General features: G+C 40.8%; 3 protein-coding genes across 4 annotated transcripts; 2 read left to right on the top strand and 1 right to left on the bottom strand.

Annotated features, from left to right (window-relative positions):
- The first annotated feature begins 404 nt into the window (after positions 1-404).
- slc6a18 (solute carrier family 6 member 18) lies at positions 405-8,523 on the top strand. 2 transcript variants are annotated; one of them, XM_010779590.1, is made up of 13 exons: positions 405-435; positions 1,334-1,514; positions 2,573-2,713; positions 3,288-3,425; positions 4,209-4,390; positions 4,543-4,653; positions 4,730-4,842; positions 4,922-5,050; positions 5,862-6,018; positions 6,136-6,340; positions 7,267-7,426; positions 7,536-7,698; positions 8,007-8,523. In XM_010779590.1, the coding sequence occupies exons 2-13, from the start codon at positions 1,373-1,375 to the stop codon at positions 8,169-8,171; spliced, it is 1,806 nt and encodes a 601-aa protein (XP_010777892.1). In that variant the 5' UTR covers positions 405-435; positions 1,334-1,372; the 3' UTR covers positions 8,172-8,523. The 2 variants fall into 2 exon arrangements, with proteins under 2 accessions (XP_010777892.1, XP_010777893.1); XM_010779591.1 differs by having other exon boundaries at positions 407-435; positions 1,331-1,514.
- A 494-nt stretch (positions 8,524-9,017) lies between these two features.
- tert (telomerase reverse transcriptase) lies at positions 9,018-17,012 on the bottom strand. The gene is made up of 16 exons (XM_010779592.1): positions 16,743-17,012; positions 14,941-16,258; positions 14,678-14,867; positions 14,444-14,597; positions 14,169-14,336; positions 12,825-12,986; positions 12,596-12,697; positions 12,435-12,520; positions 12,150-12,266; positions 11,927-11,998; positions 11,573-11,761; positions 11,177-11,303; positions 10,743-10,804; positions 10,517-10,641; positions 10,296-10,433; positions 9,018-9,145 (listed from the first exon to the last, which is right to left on the bottom strand). The coding sequence occupies exons 1-16, from the start codon at positions 16,956-16,958 to the stop codon at positions 9,042-9,044; spliced, it is 3,330 nt and encodes a 1,109-aa protein (XP_010777894.1). The 5' UTR covers positions 16,959-17,012; the 3' UTR covers positions 9,018-9,041.
- A 1,106-nt stretch (positions 17,013-18,118) lies between these two features.
- Positions 18,119-23,243, top strand: rbbp4 (retinoblastoma binding protein 4). Its single transcript, XM_010779589.1, has 12 exons — positions 18,119-18,436; positions 19,044-19,194; positions 19,280-19,425; positions 19,623-19,796; positions 19,961-20,076; positions 20,167-20,327; positions 20,422-20,548; positions 20,711-20,788; positions 21,008-21,084; positions 21,250-21,307; positions 21,418-21,528; positions 22,404-23,243. The coding sequence occupies exons 1-12, from the start codon at positions 18,421-18,423 to the stop codon at positions 22,464-22,466; spliced, it is 1,278 nt and encodes a 425-aa protein (XP_010777891.1). The 5' UTR covers positions 18,119-18,420; the 3' UTR covers positions 22,467-23,243.
- The last annotated feature ends 57 nt before the right edge of the window (positions 23,244-23,300 follow it).

The raw sequence follows: 23,300 nt of genomic DNA, 5'->3' as shown, positions 1-23,300 counted from the left end.
ACATCCTATGGCTGCATGTGTATAAGCCTTACAGGAGTGTGTATGTGTGTACCTGAAGGGTCAGTCCTGCAGATGGCGATCTTCGAGCCCAAGCTCTCCGGTTTTTCCACCGTCAGTATTAGTAACCTCCCTCTGGACGGAGCCTCAGAGTCAAATAAGACAAACAGATCTTCAGAAAACAAAGAAGCTGGCTGGCTTCATGCATCGTGATCTGTGTATATGATATGCAAGTTTTCTTTAAAGGGGACCTATTATGCAAAATCAACTTTTTCATGTCTTTTATATCTAAACATGTGTCTCCTCTAAAGAGATTCTGAAAGTTTCAGGAAAAAAAATTCTCTCACTTTTTGTCCTCTTTGAAAATGAGCTGATCAGATTTTGGCCACTTTATTATGTCATAACGTTTTTTTGGCTTGTAGCCAATCACCAACCAAGGTAATTAAAAATGATTATTATTCTTTATTACATTACAACATCTTGTGTTTTGACAGTGAAAAAAGAAATGGAAATCATTACATTGTATATATTTTTAAGCAATAATATAATTGGAGCGGGAAGTATCATGACAAATATAACCTTTGTTTTCTTTTGCTGAACCACTCTTTTAAAAAAAAAAGAGAGATGGAAAGTTTCTACAGTATAATGGTCCTATCATTTCTGGAAATTCATGTGTTATCTTGGTATTTCCAAAAACTGATGCCAGTTAGCAATTACATACATCTTTAACCATTTAAAGCAACAAACCTACTTCCAGGAATCAATATTGATAGTGTAACACAGTATAACTTTTAATTGTTATAGAGTAACTATGAATTAACAGCAGAATAACAGCAAAGGAGAAGAGTGAACCTGAGATCAATGTCACAGGCAGGAAGTGCAGACATGATGGCTTTATTATTGCAGACTGATATAAGCTGCAACCCCGTTCTGAATCTCGGGGTCAGTGAGCAGTCTCCTTTTACAGATAAACCTGTGTTACCTCTGTAAAAGGCAGACTCGACTGCTGTCACATACTGATGTCTCGTCTGTTCAAAAAGTCAAATAAAAAACAATACATTTTGAATATACATACGTCTCCGTCATGACACAACCATCATGATGCGTTTTGAAATAGACTGCATTGCCTCATACTGTCCTTTTAGGACGGCGTGACATTGATACATCATCAGGTTACTTATTAATCTAAGTCTTAGCACACTCGCATATAAAATACAAAACATAAAGCTTAATCTTAAAGGACATTAAAGGACAGCCCACTTTAGAGTTAGACTGAGGAGAGAAGCACTGGATATCGCTGAAGCTAAACATTACAACGTTTGTGCACGTTAAGAAGAGTTGTGTCCTGGACTGGAACTTTGCAAACCAGCAAAGGATGGCCAAAGCAAAAGACTCTGAGGTGGAGGAGAGACCCAAATGGGACAACAAGGCTGAGTACCTGCTAACGTGTATCGGCTTTGCAGTGGGAGTTGGAAACGTCTGGCGTTTTCCTTACCTGTGCCAAATCTATGGAGGAGGTAAGATGCTATTATATAAGGCTGCATACGAGTTGCATTTTATTTCCCTCTTACACCAAACCATAGTTTAAATACTCCATTAAAGTTTTAAAAGTTATATCACTTATTTATTACTGTATTCCAGACATGTTATCCTATAATGAGAGACCAAGTTGAGTTGTAGAAACACTTGCCTCTTTCTGCCTCAGTACAATTAGTCATTAACAAATAGGCTAGGCCATTCATTTACAAAATGGTAGATATTTTCTGTGTATGATTGACCATCTCATCATCAGGGATAGTTCACCATTCAACTCTAACCCCGTACTTCCTCATACAGTAGTTTCAGGTAAACTATGAAGAGCTGGAAACTCGAAATGTGCATACGCTTCAGTGGTGTCAAGTGACTCATTTACTCAAGTATTGTGCTTCAGTACAATTTTGATATACTTGTAATTGAGATTTTCCATTTGATATTACTTTGTACTTCTACTCCACTACAATTATTTAATACCTTTAGTTACTTTACATATTTTGATTAATGATATGAAATATTATCAACCCATTAATAAGACTTTAGTTCCACCTGGAGTAAATTCCCAAGTTACCCTGCAGTATACAAAGTCATTAAAACTAGCTGGACCTTTACCAGCTTTGATAACACTTTAATGATCAATAATTATAAAACATATCATATATATATTATTCTGAAATGGATGAAATGAAATCTGCAGAATGAGTACTTTTAGTATATTTTGATGCTAATACTTTTACTTGAGTAACATTTTGAATGCAGGACTTTTACTTGTAACAGAGTATTCCTACACTCTGGTACTTCTACTTTTACTTAAGTACAAGATCTGAACTAAGCTCTATAAACTTCACATATTCATAGAAATACTTAATTCCAACTGACAAGCTTTTTCCTACATTCATATCGTGTCATATATTCAGCCAAATGTCTTATTTTTTCAACTGGATATTTATACTTCTCCACTTGTGTGGTTTGTCACTTGGATAACCATGGAAATAATGGGATTTGTCTATCTGATAGTCACATTAGTAATTGATGTCTTCAGGTGCATTCCTCATCCCCTACCTGATCGCCCTTGTGTTTGAGGGCCTCCCTCTGCTCTACCTGGAGATGGCTATAGGACAGAGGCTCCGAATGGGCAGCATCGGCATCTGGAAATCCATCTCACCCCTGCTGGGGGGAGTCGGTGGGTGGAAGATAATTATTAGTCATATTTATTAGGATTTTATTTGGGCAGATTCTCCATTATTTCAATAGCTAATCTAAAGCTAGAAATTAGTTGGTGTTTTCTAATGGACGTTCAGAAACTAGTCAATGCACAAGTTCAACCATTATAATAAACACGACTGTTCTGGCTCCTAAATGGTGGAATGACCTTCACATCGACATCCGGTCAGCAGAAAGTCTAAACATCTTCCATCGCAGACTAAAAACACATATTTTCCGACTGCACCTCGGCCAATTAAATCTCTATACATATTGTAATGATGTACTAGCGGTAACGGATTGGCTTAGTTGAAGCTAATCTACTAGCACTTTAAATAGTTTGGCTTTGTCGAAGCTAATGTACCTACATGATTCTTGTTACTCTGTACCCTCCTGGTTGAATGCCCTTATTGTAAGTTGTTTTGGATAAAAGTGTCTGCCAAATGAAATGAAATAATTCACATTAATTCACCCATTATAGATGTAGTCATAATAAGTATTACCAAAATGTTTTTTGTGATATTGAATATGTTGTTTATCATGCATTTGTGTAGGAATTGCCTCCATGATAGTGTCATTTCTGGTGAGCATTTTCTACAACACGCTCCTGGCCTGGGCGATGTGGTACTTCTTTCAATCTTTCCAAAACCCCCTGCCCTGGAGCAAGTGCCTGGTCAATGATAACCTCACAGGTAACAAGGAACTCCATCAGTCACGCTAGCTGCTTTTTACAGTTCTATTATCACACATGCAAGGACTGGTTAACTATTAGGCTCCACGTGGCATTTCAGATCAGGTTTCATAGGAAAACTACTGGATTTTTCTATGTCATAAAAGTCCTGTGGCTTAAATTAAGAATTAGTTTTGACCCTTGACTCGATTGTCTTTCTGTAACAGTTGATCCCGTCCCTAGTGTAGGAGCAGACATTTGAATTATTACCTCAGTATGTGTCACTACTATGAACTGATATGTCTCTGCTGTGCTTGTAAGGACCTCACCTGGCTTCATATCGATCCACTTAAGGCCTAGAGGATTGACAAGGTGCACCTTTGGAGTAAACCGCATAGTGTGACTCATCATGTACTGAGGAAAGTCCAACGTGGACTGAAACATGTGCACTCTTTGCACATTTTTCTCTATGGCCCTGTAATTTATCAAAAGAACATCAAGAGTCTTGTCTGAGTCTCTTTAGTTCTCTGTGTGCAAGTCCTCCCCTAATGTACTATAAAAGAAGATCATTATTATATCGTCTCGTTTGTTTTTAGTAATCTTACCAAGATATTAAGTTTGTCTCATGGTGGAACAGTTTTAAGAACTACATGTTCCTATGCAGAAGTCTTTTATTGTGGGATAAATTCATACTAATCTCAGAAAGTACATAAACTCAGGTAAAAAATAAGGCATGTCTTACCCAATGTACACAACAACCGTCTTGATTAAGCAAATATTGTCCTTTGTGAATGCATTCGTACAGGCTATAATGAGGAGTGTGTGAAGAGCACTCCAGCAAATTACTTCTGGTACCGTGAGACCCTGAACATCACACCTGACATCGAGACCAGCGGCTCCCTGCAATGGTGGCTGGTCATCTGTCTGGCCAGCGCCTGGTGTGTGGTCTACATCTGCTTTATCAGAGGCATCCAGTCCATTGGAAAGGTCTGTTTTCCTACTGAAATAAAAATAACTGAAAAATTACGTCATATTTTACAATGAACCGCTGTACCATACATCCTTAATATCAATTCTGAAAATTACAGTAAGATGAAGAACATTTAAAAAAGGCTGTGTTGTATGTTTGTATGTTTCAGGCTGTGTATGTGACAACCACATTCCCTTACCTGGTGCTGACTATTTTCCTGATCCGGGCTCTCACTCTGCCGGGATCTACTGATGGACTGGTGTACCTCTTCACTCCTAATGTGAGTGTGTTGCTACTAAAGGTGATGTCAAGAGTACCCGACGGACACAATGAACTGATGTGTTGACTGTCTGCAGTGGGAGATCCTGAAGAACCCTCAGGTGTGGCTGGACGCTGCCACTCAGATCTTTTTTTCCCTCTCCGTGGCCTTTGGAAGTTTCATAGCTTTCTCGAGCTATAATGCAGAGCGGTAAGGACTGATACACTTGAGCTCCCTCAGTAGTATTGGGATAATTTGTGTGAATTGTTTCCTCTTTTGTGTCCATTAGGAACAACTGTGAAAGGGATGCTGTTCTAGTAGGAACAATAAACAGCGCCACGTCTCTCTACGCCTCCATTTCCATCTTCTCCATCTTGGGATTTAAAGCTAACTCCGCCTACAACTCCTGTAACGAGGAGTACGTACGCACAAATATTCAATGTTATTGTTATTCTGCTTTCACATGGAATAATGCAGATGGACAACCGGAGAAACATTTTAGTGGAATACAGCAGGACAGTAAATTAAGTTGAGTCCGGTAGAAAATACCGGCAATGGTAACGGTAGAAGATGTTATGAACTAGCCTACGAAGCTTCTTCACACAAGGGAGAAAACATGGCCGATCTGGACAACGATGGAGCCAATTCTTTTATCTGTAGTAGAAATAATTTCAATTTTTCAAACATATTTTTGATCCCTTTTGAGAAAGGGAGGGAAAATAGACTTGAAAAGGGGGATTGACTGAAAGCAACTCTACCAGGAGTGCTTCTTTGGCACCATGGCGAGAGTTTAAATTCTTACCTACTGTACATATTACAAGAAGCTGCATAACAAGAGCAGTTAAACAAAAAGTAGACACAAACATGCATATGACGTACGACCATAAGATTTAGTTTTCCTCTTCAATCCAGAATGTGTTGTCCTTCGACCAGATACCCTGTGAATGCAGCATAATGAATGTTTCATGCTCCTTCTGGTCAGCACGGGGGGTGGCAGATGGCAAAATTGTGCAATTGCGGGAAGGGCAATTGTGCGCCAAGGGTTTGAGTATCGGGCAAATACACCTTTGAGATTATGTAACAGCCAGCAGGGTTTGCAGAAATATTCGTGGGGACCAAGCGCGAAGTCCGTAGTGAGCTGACCACAAGAAGCATGAAACTATTTTAAAGCTTATTCTTTTCCTGCCAATACCGTTGAGGTAGATTTTCTTTTGGAATCCCATTTGCAGAAACATCTTGATTCTGACCAACCACTTTGAGTTTTCTGACCAGAACATAACAGTGGAGAACTATGATCACTGGTTTAAGTATCTAAATCGTTCATATCCAGGTGAGGTGGCCGGTTTGGACCTGGAGCACTGTGACTTGCAAACATTTCTTGACCAGGTACTGTAACTGTGTAAACACATTGGATCTTGTAAACTGCATTCAAATTTTCCATGAAGTGCCAGTCAAAAATGTACAGTCCTCGTTTCTTGACTCTCTTTCATCCTTCTCCTCCAGAGCGCATCGGGTACCGGCCTGGCTTTTATCGTGATCAGCGAAGCAGTGATAGAAATGCCAGGCTCACAGATATGGGCCATATTGTTCTTCACCATGCTCTTCAGCTTGGGTCTGTCGTCCATGTTTGGCAACTTAGAAGCAGTCCTCACACCCATCAAGGACCTCAACCTATTTCCCAAGTGGATCCCTCATGAACTCGTAACAGGCAAGTTTTAAGTGGAAATGATTGATGTTGCCGCTGTTGAAAAGAACACTTGATGGCTTTCTGTTTTCCTGAGTCTAGCAACTACCAACAACAACACAATGCGTTCTGTTTCCCACACTTTGGTTTTTCCATAGTCTGCCATTTACTATATTCATCATCTTTGCTAATTGGGTATAGCAACCGGAGAAGACAAAGGCTATCCTCTCAGTATTTTGGTTGTGCAATGGTTGAGGTACTTCCTTTGTGAAGTAAATTGAGCCTACATGTTCCTGAAAGACCATACACGAGTGGATTATAGTTGATGTCATCATTATATAGCCATTTCATTGTGTAAGCAACAGTTAGCCCACACTGTAAAGTTAAAGGTGACCTATCATGCAAAATGCAATTTTGTACGTTTTTTATACATGAATATGTGTCCCCAGTGTTCCAGGGAACTCACCAAGTGTCAGAAAACACAACCCTCTCTATTTTCCTCCATACCCAAATCTCTTAAAAAGTGGGTGCAACAGATCTGATACAGACTGATCCAGATTTGAACACTTCTATGACGTCACAGAAGTGGCGCTACGGCTATTGGGCCAACTCCACCAATCAGGAGGAGACAGCCACGGACATTGCCGTTGGAAAGCGCTGGAGACGCTGTAGTACATATGCCAGGCCTGTAGATGGTGCTGTTCTCACAGAATCAGCCCATGCAAAGACAGTGTTAAATTGAGCGAAATGAGGAATGGCTAAAATGCATGATCTGTTTGGTATTTTGAAAAATAAAAATTATAAATATGCCTTATATAGGTATGGTCCTACACTATATTATTCAAATATAGCATGATAGGTCCACTTTAAGGTGTTCAAAAGATAAAGAAATACATGTTAACCCTATTAATTCCCTCACTGAAAACACATTTTTCTCTAACATTTTTTAGCAGTCATCTGTTTGATATCCTTCTCGACGGCTCTCATATTCACCCTGGGTTCGGGGAACTACTGGTTTGAGATCTTTAACGGCTACGTGGGCTCCCTACCTCTCCTCATCGTTGCACTCTTTGAGATTATTGGAGTCATTTATGTCTATGGAATGAATAGGTAACTTTTTCTCCTCTTCTTTTAAATTCTGTAGAAATGTACGAGATTTTTAAACAATTTTGATCTCATTGTGTGAAACCTCTTCTCCTGTCCCGGTGTCCTCCAACAGGTTCAGTGAAGACATCTATTTTATGACTGGGAAGAAGCCCAACATCTTCTGGAAGGCCTGCTGGATGGTGATCAGTCCGTTAATGCTACTGGTGGTGTTGGTTGCATACGTTGTCGTTCAGGCACAGAAACGACCCTCTTATCTCGCTTGGAACCCAGACTATGTAAGAAAACCGAGGGTACTCACATGGAGATGTTTCGGGTTTAGAGATCCGATTCAAGGCTTGAAATATATTTGGAAGATATACTGCAATTGAGTGAAAAAATATGTAAAAAATATGCAACTGAGTATTTAACTCTGCTATAATCCACATAATTGGTCATTGTGGTTGTTACAGCTTCTTGAGCATTCCTTGCGCATCCAAAAATATTAAGGTTAAAATGTATCGTTTTTGGAATTTGTAGCTTCATACAAGCACACAACGATGTAACAATTTCCCATTTGACACTTCTTTGTATTTTTCTTCCTCAGGAACTATTCCCAAAAACGGAATCGAAGCAATATCCAGACTGGGTGTTTGTCATAATCATCCTTCTCAGTCTACTACCTGTGATTTCTATCCCACTGGTGGCTCTCTACAAACTGATCTCCTGCAGAATGAAAAAGACCTCTGCTCGTGTTCAACATAGTCCCTAATGCAATGGGGGGCTTTCGAGGTTGAAACACATGAACAGAATAACTTTTAAAAAATGACATAATCCTGATCATGTCCCTGCTTCTGTGGAATTTACATCCTAATTGGCCAGAAAGCTGACATAAAATCAATTATGCCGAATTGAAATATAGACATTTCTTTGATTTGTGACGTTAACATTTATCAGGACCTGACAACCTGACAAATCACATTTGCTTCCTTGATCATATAACTGGATTTATTTAACAGTGAAAGTCTTTCCTTTGTACATTGTTGTGCAGTGAACATGATGTAAATAACAAACAATTTAATACATCATATTGAAATATACAGCCATGTCAAAAAGTAATTACATAAGATATATATATAATATATACAGTATGTGAGTGTCGACAATATTTCTCTGAACTTATTTAAATAGAAATGATCGCCGTCAGTGACGTCATGTCTGTCTTGTGGAAAACTACCACAAAAGTGTAAATGAAAGTCCACAGAGAGAAACAGCTGTGGGACGAGACGGGGTCTAGTAAAGTAGCTGGATGATTTTCAACTATCCATCTGTATCTGTGTTAGCTGTTTTATAGGGTGTGTATCACTTTGCTGTGTTATCCCTCTAAAGCCTTGTGAAAAGGATAAATTACATTTTTATTTTGGCACACTGAAGTTCAGATAAATCACTAATTTCAACCCTGAGAATGAGACAAGAAATATAAAGATCTGTAATTCTTTGTTGACACATCATCAAAGCACTTAAAGGTAGACAAAACTCACTGTATCAGTATGTAGTCCAGCTTCTCTAGAATGTTTGTCTATACCTTTGAGCTGCTGTTTCAGGGATTTGATGGGAGCTAAATTCGGGGCTGGCTTGTAGTCTAGCACTGGATGGCAAAGAAGTCGTCAGGGGTCCTGGGGTTAGTGGCCTGTCGGACCCTGGCCAGCCTCAGAACCCCCAGACGCTTCTCTAGACTGCGCTTCCCTGTCAAGAAAGCAGAGGACATTTCTTTTTTTGCTCGTCAATGGTGAAATGTAAAATTCAAGCATCTGTAGAATAGGGTTAAAAGGTAGCAATTAACAACTTCTGTACATGTACACCTACATTTGTTGGGTTTCGTTAATCTCTCACAAAGCCAGATTAAAATGGATTGGCTTTATAGGCAAGTTGTCATGTTGATGTTTACATATTGTTCATATTGAGACCAATGGCTCTACTTTCCTGCAGGTAAGTAACTTTCTTGCTCTTAACCAACATGCTCAGTGAAGCTTATTATTAAGTAGCGCCTCTCATTGCATTAGCCACAAAATGTTGATAGCTTTAGTTGGCGTCAGTGAGTGATACAAAATAGGATTAGCCTCATCGGTACCAGATCTGAGAACCGCCTAGCATTAAGATAGTCGTTGAAGGTTTGTCCTTACAGCAACCACAGTGGAGGAGGAAAAGAATGAAGCAGACCTGGGGCCACACTGGGTAGAAGAAAGCCTCTACTCCCAGAGGAGCTTCCCATCTTGTAGTGCCATAGGATAGTGTTACATCAATCTAGGACCTAGTTATAGTAACTAGGTATGTTATTAAATTACAGTTTTCAGAGCCAAGAGGCTAATCGTCTCTTTGCTAATTATTCATTGAGCTGACAAAGACGATGTTTAGATTATAACAGCTGAGGTTCGTGTTTTAGGTAATGTAAATAAATGTATGTGCGTTCATGTGCAGACGTACATGGTTTTGTTATTTGGATAATTCATATCCTGCAAGACTCCTAAAGACGTCATGAGATGATGACCTTTCTACATCTGGAACATGTCCAAGTTTAGGAGACCTGAAAATGTGTGTGCGTTAAAACATGGTTAGGGAACATGTTCGTGTGTCATTTAGAAAACCTATATTTGCCCCTGTGTTTCTTGTATTCGTGGGGCATTTCCACGATTGTCTGCTGTGGCAGGTGATGTACTCTAATATTATCATTATTGCTGCGGAACTGAATAATAATGAATCTCAACCATGTCTGTGTTTGTGTTTTATTGATCTCCCTCTGTGTTAACATTTAAGGTTGGTAAGCCATAAATTGCACTAACAATAGTTCCTGTGTGATATAGTTGTGTATGTGTGGATGTTTTCGAAGGGTACATACGTTTGTGCAGGTGTGGGAGCAGAGCCCTGTAGAGAGGACGGTGCTGTGACAGTACATGCAAGAAGGAAAGACAGAACAGCAGCTCCACTGCTTCGTACTGCAAAATGCCAGTCTGGGCCGTATTGCCTAAAATCAGTCCTGGAGAAAGGGAAAGAGATAAGTGAATGTATTCTTTTTTATATATAATACTGATATTTTTCCAGATTAATAAAGGGAAATGCCTTTGTTGCTGAGCCTGATGAGCTGATTGCTGTATTCGGCCATATCAAATATCATCCTCAGGAAGTACAAAGGGTTCTTAGCAACAGTCTGGTCGAAGGGCAAACTCTGGGCACACACATGGAACCTGAAGAGGAAAACAAACAAAATCAGAAAAAGGCAAAACCAACACTTTTGAACAATGTACACGAGGAAAAGGCGGTTCAGGTTGTTTTCAGTGAACTTTACCTGCATGCATGAAGCAGCACCAGCTTGTAGATGTTCTTGTAGACTGCCTCAAGAGAATTGTTCTAAAAAAGGACAAAAGCAAAGTTGCAGGAACAATAATAAAACTGATAGAAAAACAGAACCTATATGTGGGACTTTTACTTTATTAATGCATCTCAGTCAAGTGCAAAAACTTTTATGAAAATCAAAATGCATTAACTTTTTTTTTTATTTCTTTATGATACATAAGGCAATTTGTTATACTTTCTGTTTCCTTTGGTTTCTACTTCCGAAGTTGACAGCCCCATAACTGTGATACAGCAGATGTCAGTTGGTCTTGCAGCGTAATTTACGGACAGTAGTGTCAACAGCCTTTTTGAGGGGTGTAACTCCTTTGTAGAGAACTTTCGAATAAAAGTAGTTTTCATCAAAGCTGGCACCATTATTTTTCTGACCTTCAGGTCCAGGAACAAGGCATGGCTCCTGAGTCTGAGGACAGCCATCAGTTTCCTCCTCATTTGCTGTCCAGCTGAGTGGAAGGAGCCCAACGTGAGGCTGTAGCGCAAAGACAGGCCTGCATAGCTGTGGGAGATGGAAAGAAAGAAAAAAACAAACATTGAAAAAGGACATACTGCAAAGACTACAGCCTTGCCATGAACGATTATTGCACGTTAACATTTGTATTGTGCTCTATGCAAGACTGGGAACTGTAATAATATGTATGAGTACGTTCAAGGTACATGAGAAAATGGTTTCACTAAGCTTACAAAAATGAGGCAAAAAGCCTCACAACAACAAGCACACTTGAGGCATTACACCTGAAGTATAATTATTCTGACGAGATGCTTCACCTTGAGTAGTCTTTGTAGACGTCCAGTGAGTGTGTGTCCAGCAACAGTCCACACCAGGGGAAGAGGCAGTGAGGGGTCAGCACTCGGATGCCGGGACATGAGCCCATGCTCCCTGGCACCTGAAAGTTAACCCCCACCTTCTGCGGGTTGACCACCAGACCGTACTGTGGTACTCCGGCCAGCAAGATACTACACACAATGCACAAGTGTCATTAGCAACCTTTAAACCTCTTATCAAAATAAAAAGGGAGCAAAAGAGAAACAAAATACTTGTGATAAAAAGATAAATGTTGGGTAAAAGCCCTTCTGAAATAACAGTGATGCGTGTAAGGAAAACTAGTATCACCAACATACTTGAGAAAGCTTTGTGCTTTGTTTAAGTATGGGGTGATCAGAAGGAAGTCATCCACCAGTCTCATCAAACATCTGCAGGACACAGAGAGGAAGATAACACATACAGTAAATACTACAAAAGTAACAATACCGAAAGACTGCCCTCTGTTGCTACAGATGTGTTATTACATGGTTATTACATCTACAGTACAGCATGACATAAATATATAACCGTCTGCTGTACCCTTTCTTTTCAGTAATGCCTTCAAACAGGACATTCTCCATGTGACCGTAGCAGAGACAGCACAGCAGGCTGGATACGACAGAGCCCTGAGGAATCCCTCGGCACTGACGGTATGTTCTGAAACACAGGGGGACAAGCTGATTGTATTTGAAACGAGGCAAAATAAATGTCAATGAGAGTATTCATTTTATATAAAACTCAAACACATCCTGGGTTCTTTGCATGGCATCACATTCACAAATAAGAAGCAGCTTCCACATTGGTCTATTTCATCTTGATGCTTACTTCTTTCCAAACTGAACAACACTTCCCATTAGCATTTGGGTGAAGAACTGCAACGCGTCTCTGCCGTGAAGATCAGCGCAGAAATGCTAAAAGAAAAAAAGAAAAGATTTAAAAGAAGTGACAAAAGTGCTGATCTATAGAAATATCTCAGGATGTCTCACCTGCTCTACCAGTATGGCGTGATGGACTTTTTTTTTTTTCTGAAGTGACGTCACAAACCCTTTCATGTTGGTGGATCCCATGCTATCCTCCAGTAAATCTGCCTGTATTAACAAACATGAGAAACAGTTCAACGGTTGCACACACAAGAATACCGTGTGTGTGTGTGTGTGTGTGTGTGTGTGTGTGTGTGTGTGTGTGTGTGTGTGTGTGTGTGTGTGAGAGACATACCTGTCTAACAAAGGACTTTTTCAGGCCCTCACGGCCATCTGCCCAGATCTTGGCATAGCGGCGGACGGTGAAGAGTTCGTCCTGCACAGGGGACAGCGCCTGACCAATCACTTCACTCAGTTTGTCATGGGGCAGACTCTCATAGGCTCCACTCACATCCACCTACAATGCAGGGATGAAGAAAAATAGCATTTAACAAAGGCACAATGAATAGGTTTGTTGGATGCTTTTTATAAAAACAACAAACAAATAAAATGGGGTCTGATTTACAAGGCCTGATTGTATGGAAGATGGCTGGACTCACACAGTATTCAAGCAATATGACAAATGTATTAAAGGTCACATGTCATGCTTTTCCGGTTATTACCCGTCCCCTTGTGTGTTATGAAGGTTTTTCTGCATGTAAACGGTCTGCAGAGTCAAAACCCTCAAAGTACACCCTGTAGCGAGTAAAACTCTAAAACAGAAAATACCTCCCCAAAACGCCTCGTTGGTGAAACGTCATCATGACGTCATCATCCATTTGATTCTTCCGGGTACGTGCTTACGAAAGCACGTACCCGGAACTAAATGGGCCAATCCGTGGAGCCGTTACGTTACGTCCGTGGAGCCGTTACGTTAAGCCCCCGCTGATTGGTCCAAATTGACCAATCCACACACACACTCAGTGCAGGCAGCCCTGCTGATTTCTGCTCCGTGCTGCAGGCTGAGAAGAGACAGTTGGGATCGCGGCGAAATTCTCTCTGCAGACCCATTCTCACAGCGTTTATCAACCGATAAACCTTTTTCTTACTCAATATCAAGCCACACTTATCGTTTTTATTTCGGCTGTGACTTTGTGTGTTCAGGTTGAGTTTGGCTGTGTTTGGCTGTGTATCGCTAAACAAGGAAATCACGGAGGGGGGGGGGGGGGGGGGGGAGTGCAGCGAGCGTTTAGTGAGAAAAGTGAATATTGCTGAATACACATACTTTATAGAGATGCTGTATGCGAAACGAATTACATCACCTCCACACACATCTGTCTGCTGTCTGTCTGTCTGTCTATTTTAGAACCTCAACAATGGAATTATGATCAGTGGAAATGGCCATGACATGTGACCTTTAACATTATAACATGTTAGTTTAAAATCAAACTAATCTTACTAATTTTGCCTTTAACAAAATACTTTTGTATTTGTTTCACAGTTGTAGGTGTGCTTAATAATATTACAATGCTGGAGTAATCACAAAATGTATACATTTTATAAACTGTATATGATAAATATACATAAAACTTTAAAGACATGACTAATATGTTGTCAGCTTCTGCCAGTACAATAAACAAACTGGCCGACCAAAACCAACCTTCACAAAGTAGAGGGTTTGTGGCTCCTTCTTCAGGGCTGGAGCTAGAGAGCGTAACACCCTGTGGATGTCTGTCATCCCCATCACTGTGGAGCCCAGCAGGGACGGAGAGGCGCGCACACAGGCCCGCAGCATGTCCAGCAGGTCTCGGACACGCCCTCTGTAGAGCTGCAGGGGAAAGAGAAATGCCCTAAATGCAAATGATCCCAACTTGTAATAAAACACAGCGTATGGATTTTTAATAGAGAACTTTAAATGTCATTATCAAGATGTACCCTTGTTTTGGCATCTGCTCCAATGACTCGTGTGATAGGCCTCATGCTATCAGTTTTTGGAATGAAGCGAAGGCGAGATGTGACGGTGGCTTTGGGGAGAGATGCCACCTGAGCCCGAGTCATCTCCTCCATCTGACCTGTGGAGAGGTGAACCCTAAATCATAAAAATGGTTGTGAGCTTGAGTGTCCAGTGATTACATGAGTAAAAACCTTTGCAGGTGTGTGTGTGTGTACCTGAAGGCTAAGTCCTGTAGTTTTGCCCAAACTTCTTGTCTGTAGAACCTGAGGGCGTTCTTCTGGCCCGCGCTTTCCGTGACATAGAAGCAAGCTCGAACGAGGCCCACAACATAGCCGTCCAGAAGCCAAGCCAGGAACTGACCCAGGATCTGTGTCCGATATGAGAGCTCACTGGGAGGGAACCTGCCTGCGGATAAGAGTGATGTAGTTAAAACGGCCAAAATGTAAAGCAGAAAAATGTAAACCTACGATAAGCTTACCTGTTTTACTGATCTTCAACCAATCAAAGTCATTCACCTTCATCTTCCACATCAGTTCAGAGAGTGAGAGCTTCTCAAACTTGCCACTGCGCAAGAAGCCCCTCACCCTGATGAAGAAACGTAGTCGGTTGTGGTCGGAGCCCCACAGCTCCTGAGGGATCACAGTGGAGAGGCATTCCCTGACAAACAGGAAGACCCGGTGAGGTGCACAGTGTTGAGGCAAGAGGGAGCTTAACTCCCCTTGTCCTGCTTCTCTCTCCTCCAGCACTGGACACACCCTCTGCAGTATTCTGCTGTAAGGACATCTCCTGTGTTGACGCAACAGCTGACTGAACAGGGGGACCATGTTAGAGAAGCGCCGAGGCGGGAGTTTCTTTGGCTTCCTCTCTATCCCGTTTAAGTACGGCAGTCCCTCAAAGAAGATAGTTCGTACCAAATCTTGCCCTTGCAGCCTTCTGCATTCATTAGCACTCTTTTTCTTCCTGTTGAGAATGAAGCCACGCATACCCCTTCCGCCGTACAGAAATCCCAGTGTGCGGATAAAACATTGCGAGGGAGGCAGAGAGGGAAAAATCCCCGTTCTCCAACTGGGTCCTCCCTCCATGGGCATTGTGCTTGTCTGCAATTCAACAGTCTGTTTGGAACCTGTAGGGCCATTTCCCAAAGGGTTTACTGATAGTGTTGGTACCACAGATACGGGCTGCTCTTCCTCCACCGGTTCAATACAAACCTGTTGAATTTCCTTTGTGGGCTCTTGCTTTGCTACTCGTATCCTCTTTCCTGAACGTGTCAGAGACTCTTCCTCCTCCTTCTGATCAGTTTCTCGCTTTCTTTTCCCCTCCATCACACGTTCATTCCTTTGGTTCCTCGTTTTGCTGAGAGTAGGCTTTTCAACAGCCCGTCTCTTTTTGTAAGTCACTGCCCTTTGATTTCTTCCAGACTGAGCACCGCTATTCTTGTGAGACCCAGGCTTGACAAGAAACCGGTTGGTAGAAATAGACATGGACACCCTGTCATAGATTGGAGTGCCGCACAACTGGAATACACATGATGGAGGGACTTCCACAAACACAGAGCAGCTCTCCAGCAGGTACCGTGTGAGGTCTGTGCCAAGGCGTAGTGTGACTCTCTTCCACATGTCACTTCCATGAATATAGGCAGCACTTTGAGTTAGATCTCCTTGGAATTTAAAGGGATCTGCATCTCGCTTCTCCTGAGCCAGCGCCTGAAAATTGTAGCCATTTGACAATATGTTCTTTTTTCTTTTTCTTTTCAGACTGTTAAGAACGACAGCCAGCAGTTCAGGTAGAGTGCAGATCTGTGGGAAGCATAAATAACATAACAGGGTTCATCAGAAGTGTTTCTCATTCAGTTATAGCAATAAATGTTCCTTCCCTTCTAAATAAAAAAAACATATCAAATCTAGTCTCTTGTACACCTGACGGCTTATTGGTCAGAGCATCTTTAAAATAGGGAATAATAACTCAATGTATGTATCTTTATCTAAATTTGGCATGCAACACAAGTGAGATAATCGACCAAACAGCTACTGAACCATACATTTCTCCTCATAATCCCTATTTATGTTATTATAAAAGTCCACAATAAAATGATATATTGTTGTACTTTTGGTAATATTTTGATTGCGGGACTTTAACTTGTAACAGAGTATTCCTACACTCTGGTACTCATACTTTTAAGTACCAGAAAAACTGCTACATGGTTTTACAGAAGTCACATTTTGTTAACTACATGTCAACTCTCAGAAACTGAAATGCCAGGTAGTTTGTAATTAAAGTTACCTGGTTGAAGCTTGGCACTTGCTGTAGTTCCTTGTCAAAGCAGACAATAACACCCCGGACGAAGGACTTGAAGCGGTTTGTGTCAGACTGTTCAATCAGCACTGCTTTCTTTCCTTCTCTGAACACGATGCTGTTCGCAAACTCCTCCAGTGTCTGTATGTGAGTATACAGAAACCGGAGAATGTCCAGCGTAGGAGACATATCAGTCGTAGACATACCGATGGTTGATGTGGTCGTTATTCAGGACATGGTGAAATATTGGTGAAATTCAACAGCGGTTAGCATTAGAACTTCGAGGTTGAGCTTTATTATGCCGTTGAAGGTCCCGCGTCACCCTCAGCCAATGAGAGTTCAGTTTACTGTAAGCGTCCAATCAGAAAGCCCCATACTACAAAGTCCAAACTCACAGTTGACCAATAGCCAACAAGAAAAGGCATGTTGTCTTTTTTTTCATGAAATGTGACGGTTCAGCGTGCGAGGGGAAAAAAAAAGGAGTAGGCGAAAATATTATGGAAATATTAATCTAAAATTGTTTAAAATGTCTTGTACTCTAAACATTTTGGTCTGACGTGGCAATGTTAGGCCTTCCAGTAAAAAAATAAGAGTCGTTTTATTTTTATTATACCTACTACAACTACAAGCCTAAATGTTCTTCCAAACTGGGGTCTCACAGAGATCAGGATTAAACTGCCTGCTTTAACCACTTAAATATAAAGCAGTTTGAGAAAGCAGGATTGGATTAAATCACCTATTTTTTTCCCTCGGAGGTGGGATGTGTCTCATTTAGGCTGGCAAGGGCACAAAAGTGGGAGTGGTCAGAAGTGTAAAATATTATTGGAACTCAACAAAATATTGTTGAAGACAGGTGCACAACTTTCAGAGCAATTGAAAGTACAATTGTTATAAATGTTGTCGTGTCCACAGAAAATACAAGGCTAAGCAGAAAGACATTGTGTGAGACACGCACAGACACAGAAATTAATTTGAATGTTAGTCAAAAATAAATGTAGAAATACATTAAAGATATGTGTGTTTTGTTTTGTTCTCAACTTATATATTATTATTTAGTGTTTATTTATTCCTGTATTTATTTTGTATGTATGCATTTATTTATTTGTTACTTATGTCATGTTCTGTCCTCCATACCTGTGTGCTCGTTGAGTGCATAAAGGTACAAATTCACTCAAAATCACATCACAGCAAGACCTATATTTGAGCGTTCATTGTTTTTAAAACACATTGGTGGTCCAGAGGTCTATGCATTGTTTTTCATGCAGGTGCTCGAGGTTCAACACCCAGGGGAGGGACATGTTCTGTCTTCTGCTATGCTGATGTTAAATATGGAGAAATTGTCCCCACCACTTTTCTAACAAAGTGACACCCATGAGAGATTGACATTCCTTCGTCGCACTGGGTGATGTGGTCAGCACGGCTCCCTTCTTCAGTGCTCTGATTCGCTGAATGACTGCCCTCCCGCTTGGAGAGAGCGCGCGAATGCACCCACGTCTCTCACAATCGGCTGTTAGCTAGCTGTTAGCTTAGCGTTGTTCACTCTGTGCTTTTAACAGCACCGGGGCTCTGCTGGCACACAACAAGGAGGACCTAAGGCAAGGATTTTTGGCTCAGCATCTCAATTCTCTAGGTTTCTGTGGATTATCAGCTGGTTAAGAAACCTGCAATGGCGGACAAGGAAGGTAAGTTGATATATTTTATAGTTTTTTGTTGTTATCTGACATGTTTTAGCTAGCATTAGCTACCTGGTTAGCTTTGGTAGCAGCTAGCTGCTGTAGCGCAGAAGCCATAAGCGGTAATAACAAAAGCCGGGTGCATTTGCTCTTTGTATGCTGTAACAATGTACGTTTTAGTTTGCAGTTGTTGTTTTCACACCACTTGGCGTTGTCTACCATACATCATATTTGCCATGGAGGCCGTAGCTCAACACAGTTAACGTAATAAAAAGTAACGTGTAGGTTAACCCTAGCATAATCATGATAGCATGGTAAGCTAAATGATGTGTTTGTGAAAACATGATCCCGTACTGCTACGTTCTGAACACTAGTCAGGCCATGTCTTTTTTTGTTTCGTCTGCAAAGGCAAGCGTATACAGCTGTTATTTAAGTTCCATAGTATAACCTTTCATTTGTGCCTTGACTTTCTGAGATACACTGGCGGTTTCCATGATGTTAAACCTTCATAAACAGTTAATGGAAGCTATACATTCATCTTTCAAGGGTTGTTTTATTAATGGTTGTTTTCCAACTATTTCAAAATGCACTAACATCTTTTTGTAATCACTCTCAGTAGGAGCATTTGATGATGCGGTTGAGGAGAGGGTGATAAATGAGGAGTACAAGATCTGGAAGAAAAACACCCCCTTTCTGTATGACCTGGTTATGACCCATGCTTTAGAGTGGCCAAGCCTAACTGCCCAGTGGCTGCCTGATGTTTCCAGGTACATGCTTTTACACACACATGCCAACATGCACTCAACTGTTGTGTATGACAATAATAATCAAGAATTGTTCTCTTCGTTCCAGGCCGGAGGGGAAGGACTACAGTGTGCACCGTCTGGTGTTGGGGACTCATACATCAGATGAGCAAAATCACCTAGTCATTGCAAGCGTTCAGCTACCCAATGATGACGCCCAGTTTGAAGCATCACATTATGACAGCGAAAAAGGAGGTGGGTTACCGGCTAAGTAAGTGTCAATGACAGGCAGTTACAGTAGTCCATTTGTTAAAAGTGACAAATGAATGTGTTTGTTGCATATAACATAGTTTTCTTTGGTTCACGGGACCACTGGAGAAACCATTCAAGTGTTCTTGGGTGAATTGCAGCTTCTTTTTTGTTTAAAACACTTTTTCTTTGTTTCCCCTCAGAGTTTGGAGGCTTTGGTTCAGTGAGTGGCAAGATCGAGATAGAAATCAAGATCAACCATGAAGGAGAGGTTAACCGTGCCCGCTATATGCCCCAGAACCCATGCATCATCGCCACCAAGACCCCCACCTCTGAAGTGCTGGTGTTTGACTACACCAAACACCCTTCCAAACCAGGTATGTAGCTCACACACAGCACATAACACTGCTAAAGGTGATATTTTGTTTTGAAAGTAAAGTGACTTATGGAAAAGTGTTTTAATTATAATGCCTCTTTAAACTATCTGCATTTATTCATGCTGTGAAAGACACAAACTATTTATAAATGCAATTGTCAGCAGATGCTTCTGGAGAGTGTCACCCTGATCTTCGCCTCAGAGGCCATCAGAAAGAAGGCTATGGTCTTTCCTGGAATCCAAATCTGTCCGGCTCTCTCCTTAGTGCTTCAGATGACCATGTAAGAGAAAATTCATTGCATCAAGAAGCTTCCCATAACTTAGTCGTTTTATTAGGTCACCAAATGTGTTTTTATCTGTTTGTGTTTTAGACAATCTGTCTGTGGGACATAAGTGCTGTGCCGAAGGAGGGGAAGATCGTAGAGGCAAAGACCATCTTCACTGGTCACACTGCTGTGGTGGAGGACGTGTCATGGCACTTGCTGCACGAGTCACTCTTCGGATCTGTAGCCGATGATCAAAAACTCATGATGTAAGAAGTCAAATCTGACAGGAGGAAAAGTCACCAGAAAAAATATTTGATGTTGCGTCTCCACAGTTGTTGAATTTGTCTTGTTTCACCTCAGTTGGGACACTCGTTCAAACAACACCTCCAAACCCAGCCATGCCGTCGACGCCCACACAGCAGAGGTCAACTGTTTGTCATTCAACCCTTACAGCGAGTTCATTCTGGCCTCCGGCTCTGCAGACAAGGTAATGTAATATTCCACTCCATCTTAATTGTTGCTATTTAGATTGATTTACAGCATGTGGTTTAACTCCATGAAATCACATGCATTTAACTCATTGACTTTGCAACTACAGTGTGTGAAATCTCTCTCTCTCTCTCTCTCTCTCTCTCTCTCTCGCTCACAGACTGTGGCTCTTTGGGACTTGAGAAACTTAAAACTGAAGTTGCATTCCTTTGAGTCGCACAAAGATGAGATCTTCCAGGTAGGATATTTATCAATCATGATGACACTTTATTGAAATGAGGATAACCGGATGAAGTGTGTGCAAAGTTAAATGAAAATGTAACAATTGTGCAATTATATGTTCTCGTTAAGAGAAAACATGCTTTCCTGTTTCATGGAAGACTTTCTGTTATATATGCCAAAAAGTTATCATAAATCCGAAGTATCAACACCTAATATGTGTGATTTGCTTTTCCAGGTTCAGTGGTCACCTCATAATGAGACCATCCTGGCATCCAGTGGAACAGACCGCCGTCTCAACGTCTGGGACCTCAGGTAAACAACTTACCATCTTTCCCCTGATGTCCACACAATTCAGCTGTGTTGCATTCAGGCTCCTTTGCGCTAACCAGAGATGATCTCCTTCATGTGGGGGTTTGTCATACTTGAAAAGACGTTGGAAATAAGTTCATCTCTTTTGTTTTGCATTGTTTTTTGTAGTAAAATCGGAGAGGAGCAGTCACCAGAAGATGCAGAGGATGGCCCACCCGAGCTGCTGGTGAGTCTCATTGAAGCCTGTTGAACTGTAGAAGTTGAGATGATCTGTTATTGTTCACATCAGCTTGTATAATGGTAATAAACATGGGGGCTTTTTCTTCTACCTTCTAGTTTATCCATGGAGGCCACACAGCCAAGATCTCTGACTTCTCCTGGAACCCCAACGAGCCCTGGGTCATCTGCTCGGTCTCTGAAGACAACATTATGCAAGTCTGGCAAATGGTAAGACAGCTGACACCACTTTTTATTGAATTGCACGTTTGTAGGGACAGGCAGATAACATGACTACTCCTTTGCTTTTTTTTGTAAGAACATGTGGAACATAATACATTCTGCAGCCACATGTTTTGGTCACAAACAGCAGGCAACTCTGCTCTCCGGTTTCCATCTCTCATACCAAAACTAAAACGTGAATCAGAGCAGGCTTCAAAGAATTTTCAGGGAAATGTGGCGTGACACGAAGTTCCTGACATTTTCACTACTAGCTGCAAAGAGAAAATCTCAGTCAAGATCGATTCTTGATTTATCATTTGGAATGATTCAGTCAGGGAAAAGTGAGGAAGCCGAAGAGAGGAATGGTATGTTTACTAACCTAATTGTCTTGCCCTTCTTTCACTTCTGTCTTTTCCGTAACACTGAACTGTGATAATAGTCAGAAAAGCTAAAGCTGCGCAGTATTCCTTAGGCCTGTGCTATTAATCGTATTTTATTCTCGATTTTGGCTTGCAACGATTACGAAAACAACGTAATCGAAATAAAACGATTATTATCTTTATTAAAAAAATTAAAAAATGTAATTGTTTTTTGTTATTGTTTTTTCAGTTGAATTATACTTAAAGTTTAGGGTAATCAACTGTAAAAAACATACTGTCCAAAAAAAATTTCTCCAATAAATAGATGTTTTCAAAGTAAATGGATAATCATTTCTAATAGTGATATCAATTATTGACCAAAATAATCGTGATTACGATTTTTGCCATAATCGCACAGCCCTAGTATTCCTACTCCTTTCTTTTTTAAATGTGGCTCTTTGAAGCTTCAAAGTTGATCTATTAACTGACTGGCTAACTGACTAACACACTGATTCTCCATTTTAGGCTGAGAACATCTACAATGATGAAGATCCGGAGGGTTCGACAGACCCCGAGGCCACAGTGTAACTTCTCTCTACTGTGTCTTAAACTACAACCGTATCACAAACTGCCAACAGCCACCTCTGTACTTCCATGCAGCTACTTATCCCTCCTTCCTTTCTCTATTGTACTTAGGGAAAGTGTATGCTGTAAATCCCTGTAAATACAAGTAAGATAATAATCCTGTAACACCTTTTTCGAATACTTATAGTGAAGAACTCTCCTTAAACTGAGTAACTTATTGCCGGATGGATCTCACTTGGGTTTTTCGCATTGCCTATAAAATATATATTTTTGTAATGTAATTGGCTCTCCCTTGTGTACTGAAATGAAGCGAATTCTTTTTCGATTATAAATTAAATGCGTTTCAAGAACCTAAGATGGTGATCATACTGTAAGCCTACAACAAGTGGTCAATTCACAAACAACCTGTTGTCAAAAAAAGTCCCTCGGACATATTGCAGGAAAGTTAAATGTATCCAGCTTTTTGACAAGATGAACTGCCTGATTACTGTTTCTTCTAAAGAGGCCAGCCTAAAAATGTTTCATATTTTCCCTGCTTCAGTTTGGTCATCACCTACTTGTTCTGGATGTTCACACCAGCTGCTTCTCGATTTAAATTACTATTTTAGAAAATAACATTCGTGTTTTGAAGTGTTCATTTGTCCTCCCACCTCACCTCACCCTAGTCGTATATTAATCATTTAAATATCGTGCTATAGATTAGTGCTTGAACTTTTTTATGTTCAATATTTTGTATTGTACAGTGATTGCATTCTTAATAAAAATGTGTTTCGTTGGTCATTGGGTGCGCTTCGTCGACGTCTCTCAGTATGAATGTGTTACTTGCATATTTCATTT

Source organism: Notothenia coriiceps, unplaced genomic scaffold, assembly GCF_000735185.1.
Source record: "Notothenia coriiceps isolate Sejong01 unplaced genomic scaffold, NC01 NC01_scaffold00020475, whole genome shotgun sequence".
NCBI classification, from domain to species: Eukaryota; Metazoa; Chordata; class Actinopteri; order Perciformes; family Nototheniidae; genus Notothenia; species Notothenia coriiceps.
The sequence above is the reverse complement of the archived record's forward strand: the minus strand, read 5'-3'. Positions and strand labels throughout refer to the sequence as shown.

Excerpts from the sequence above, each read along its gene's own strand:
- tert (XM_010779592.1), bottom strand. The coding sequence starts at position 16,958 with ATGTCTACGACTGATATGTCTCCTACGCTGGACATTCTCCGGTTTCTG. Across the intron at positions 16,259-16,742 it reads AAGTGCCAAGCTTCAACCAG|ATCTGCACTCTACCTGAACT; the intron begins GTAACTTTAATT and ends TGCTTCCCACAG. Across the intron at positions 10,434-10,516 it reads CATCAGGCTCAGCAACAAAG|GACTGATTTTAGGCAATACG; the intron begins GCATTTCCCTTT and ends CCCTTTCTCCAG.
- rbbp4 (XM_010779589.1), top strand. Across the intron at positions 19,797-19,960 it reads CAAACACCCTTCCAAACCAG|ATGCTTCTGGAGAGTGTCAC; the intron begins GTATGTAGCTCA and ends AATTGTCAGCAG. Across the intron at positions 21,085-21,249 it reads CTCAACGTCTGGGACCTCAG|TAAAATCGGAGAGGAGCAGT; the intron begins GTAAACAACTTA and ends TGTTTTTTGTAG.
- slc6a18 (XM_010779590.1), top strand. The coding sequence starts at position 1,373 with ATGGCCAAAGCAAAAGACTCTGAGGTGGAGGAGAGACCCAAATGGGAC. Across the intron at positions 6,019-6,135 it reads TGCAAACATTTCTTGACCAG|AGCGCATCGGGTACCGGCCT; the intron begins GTACTGTAACTG and ends CTTCTCCTCCAG. Across the intron at positions 7,699-8,006 it reads TCGCTTGGAACCCAGACTAT|GAACTATTCCCAAAAACGGA; the intron begins GTAAGAAAACCG and ends TTTCTTCCTCAG.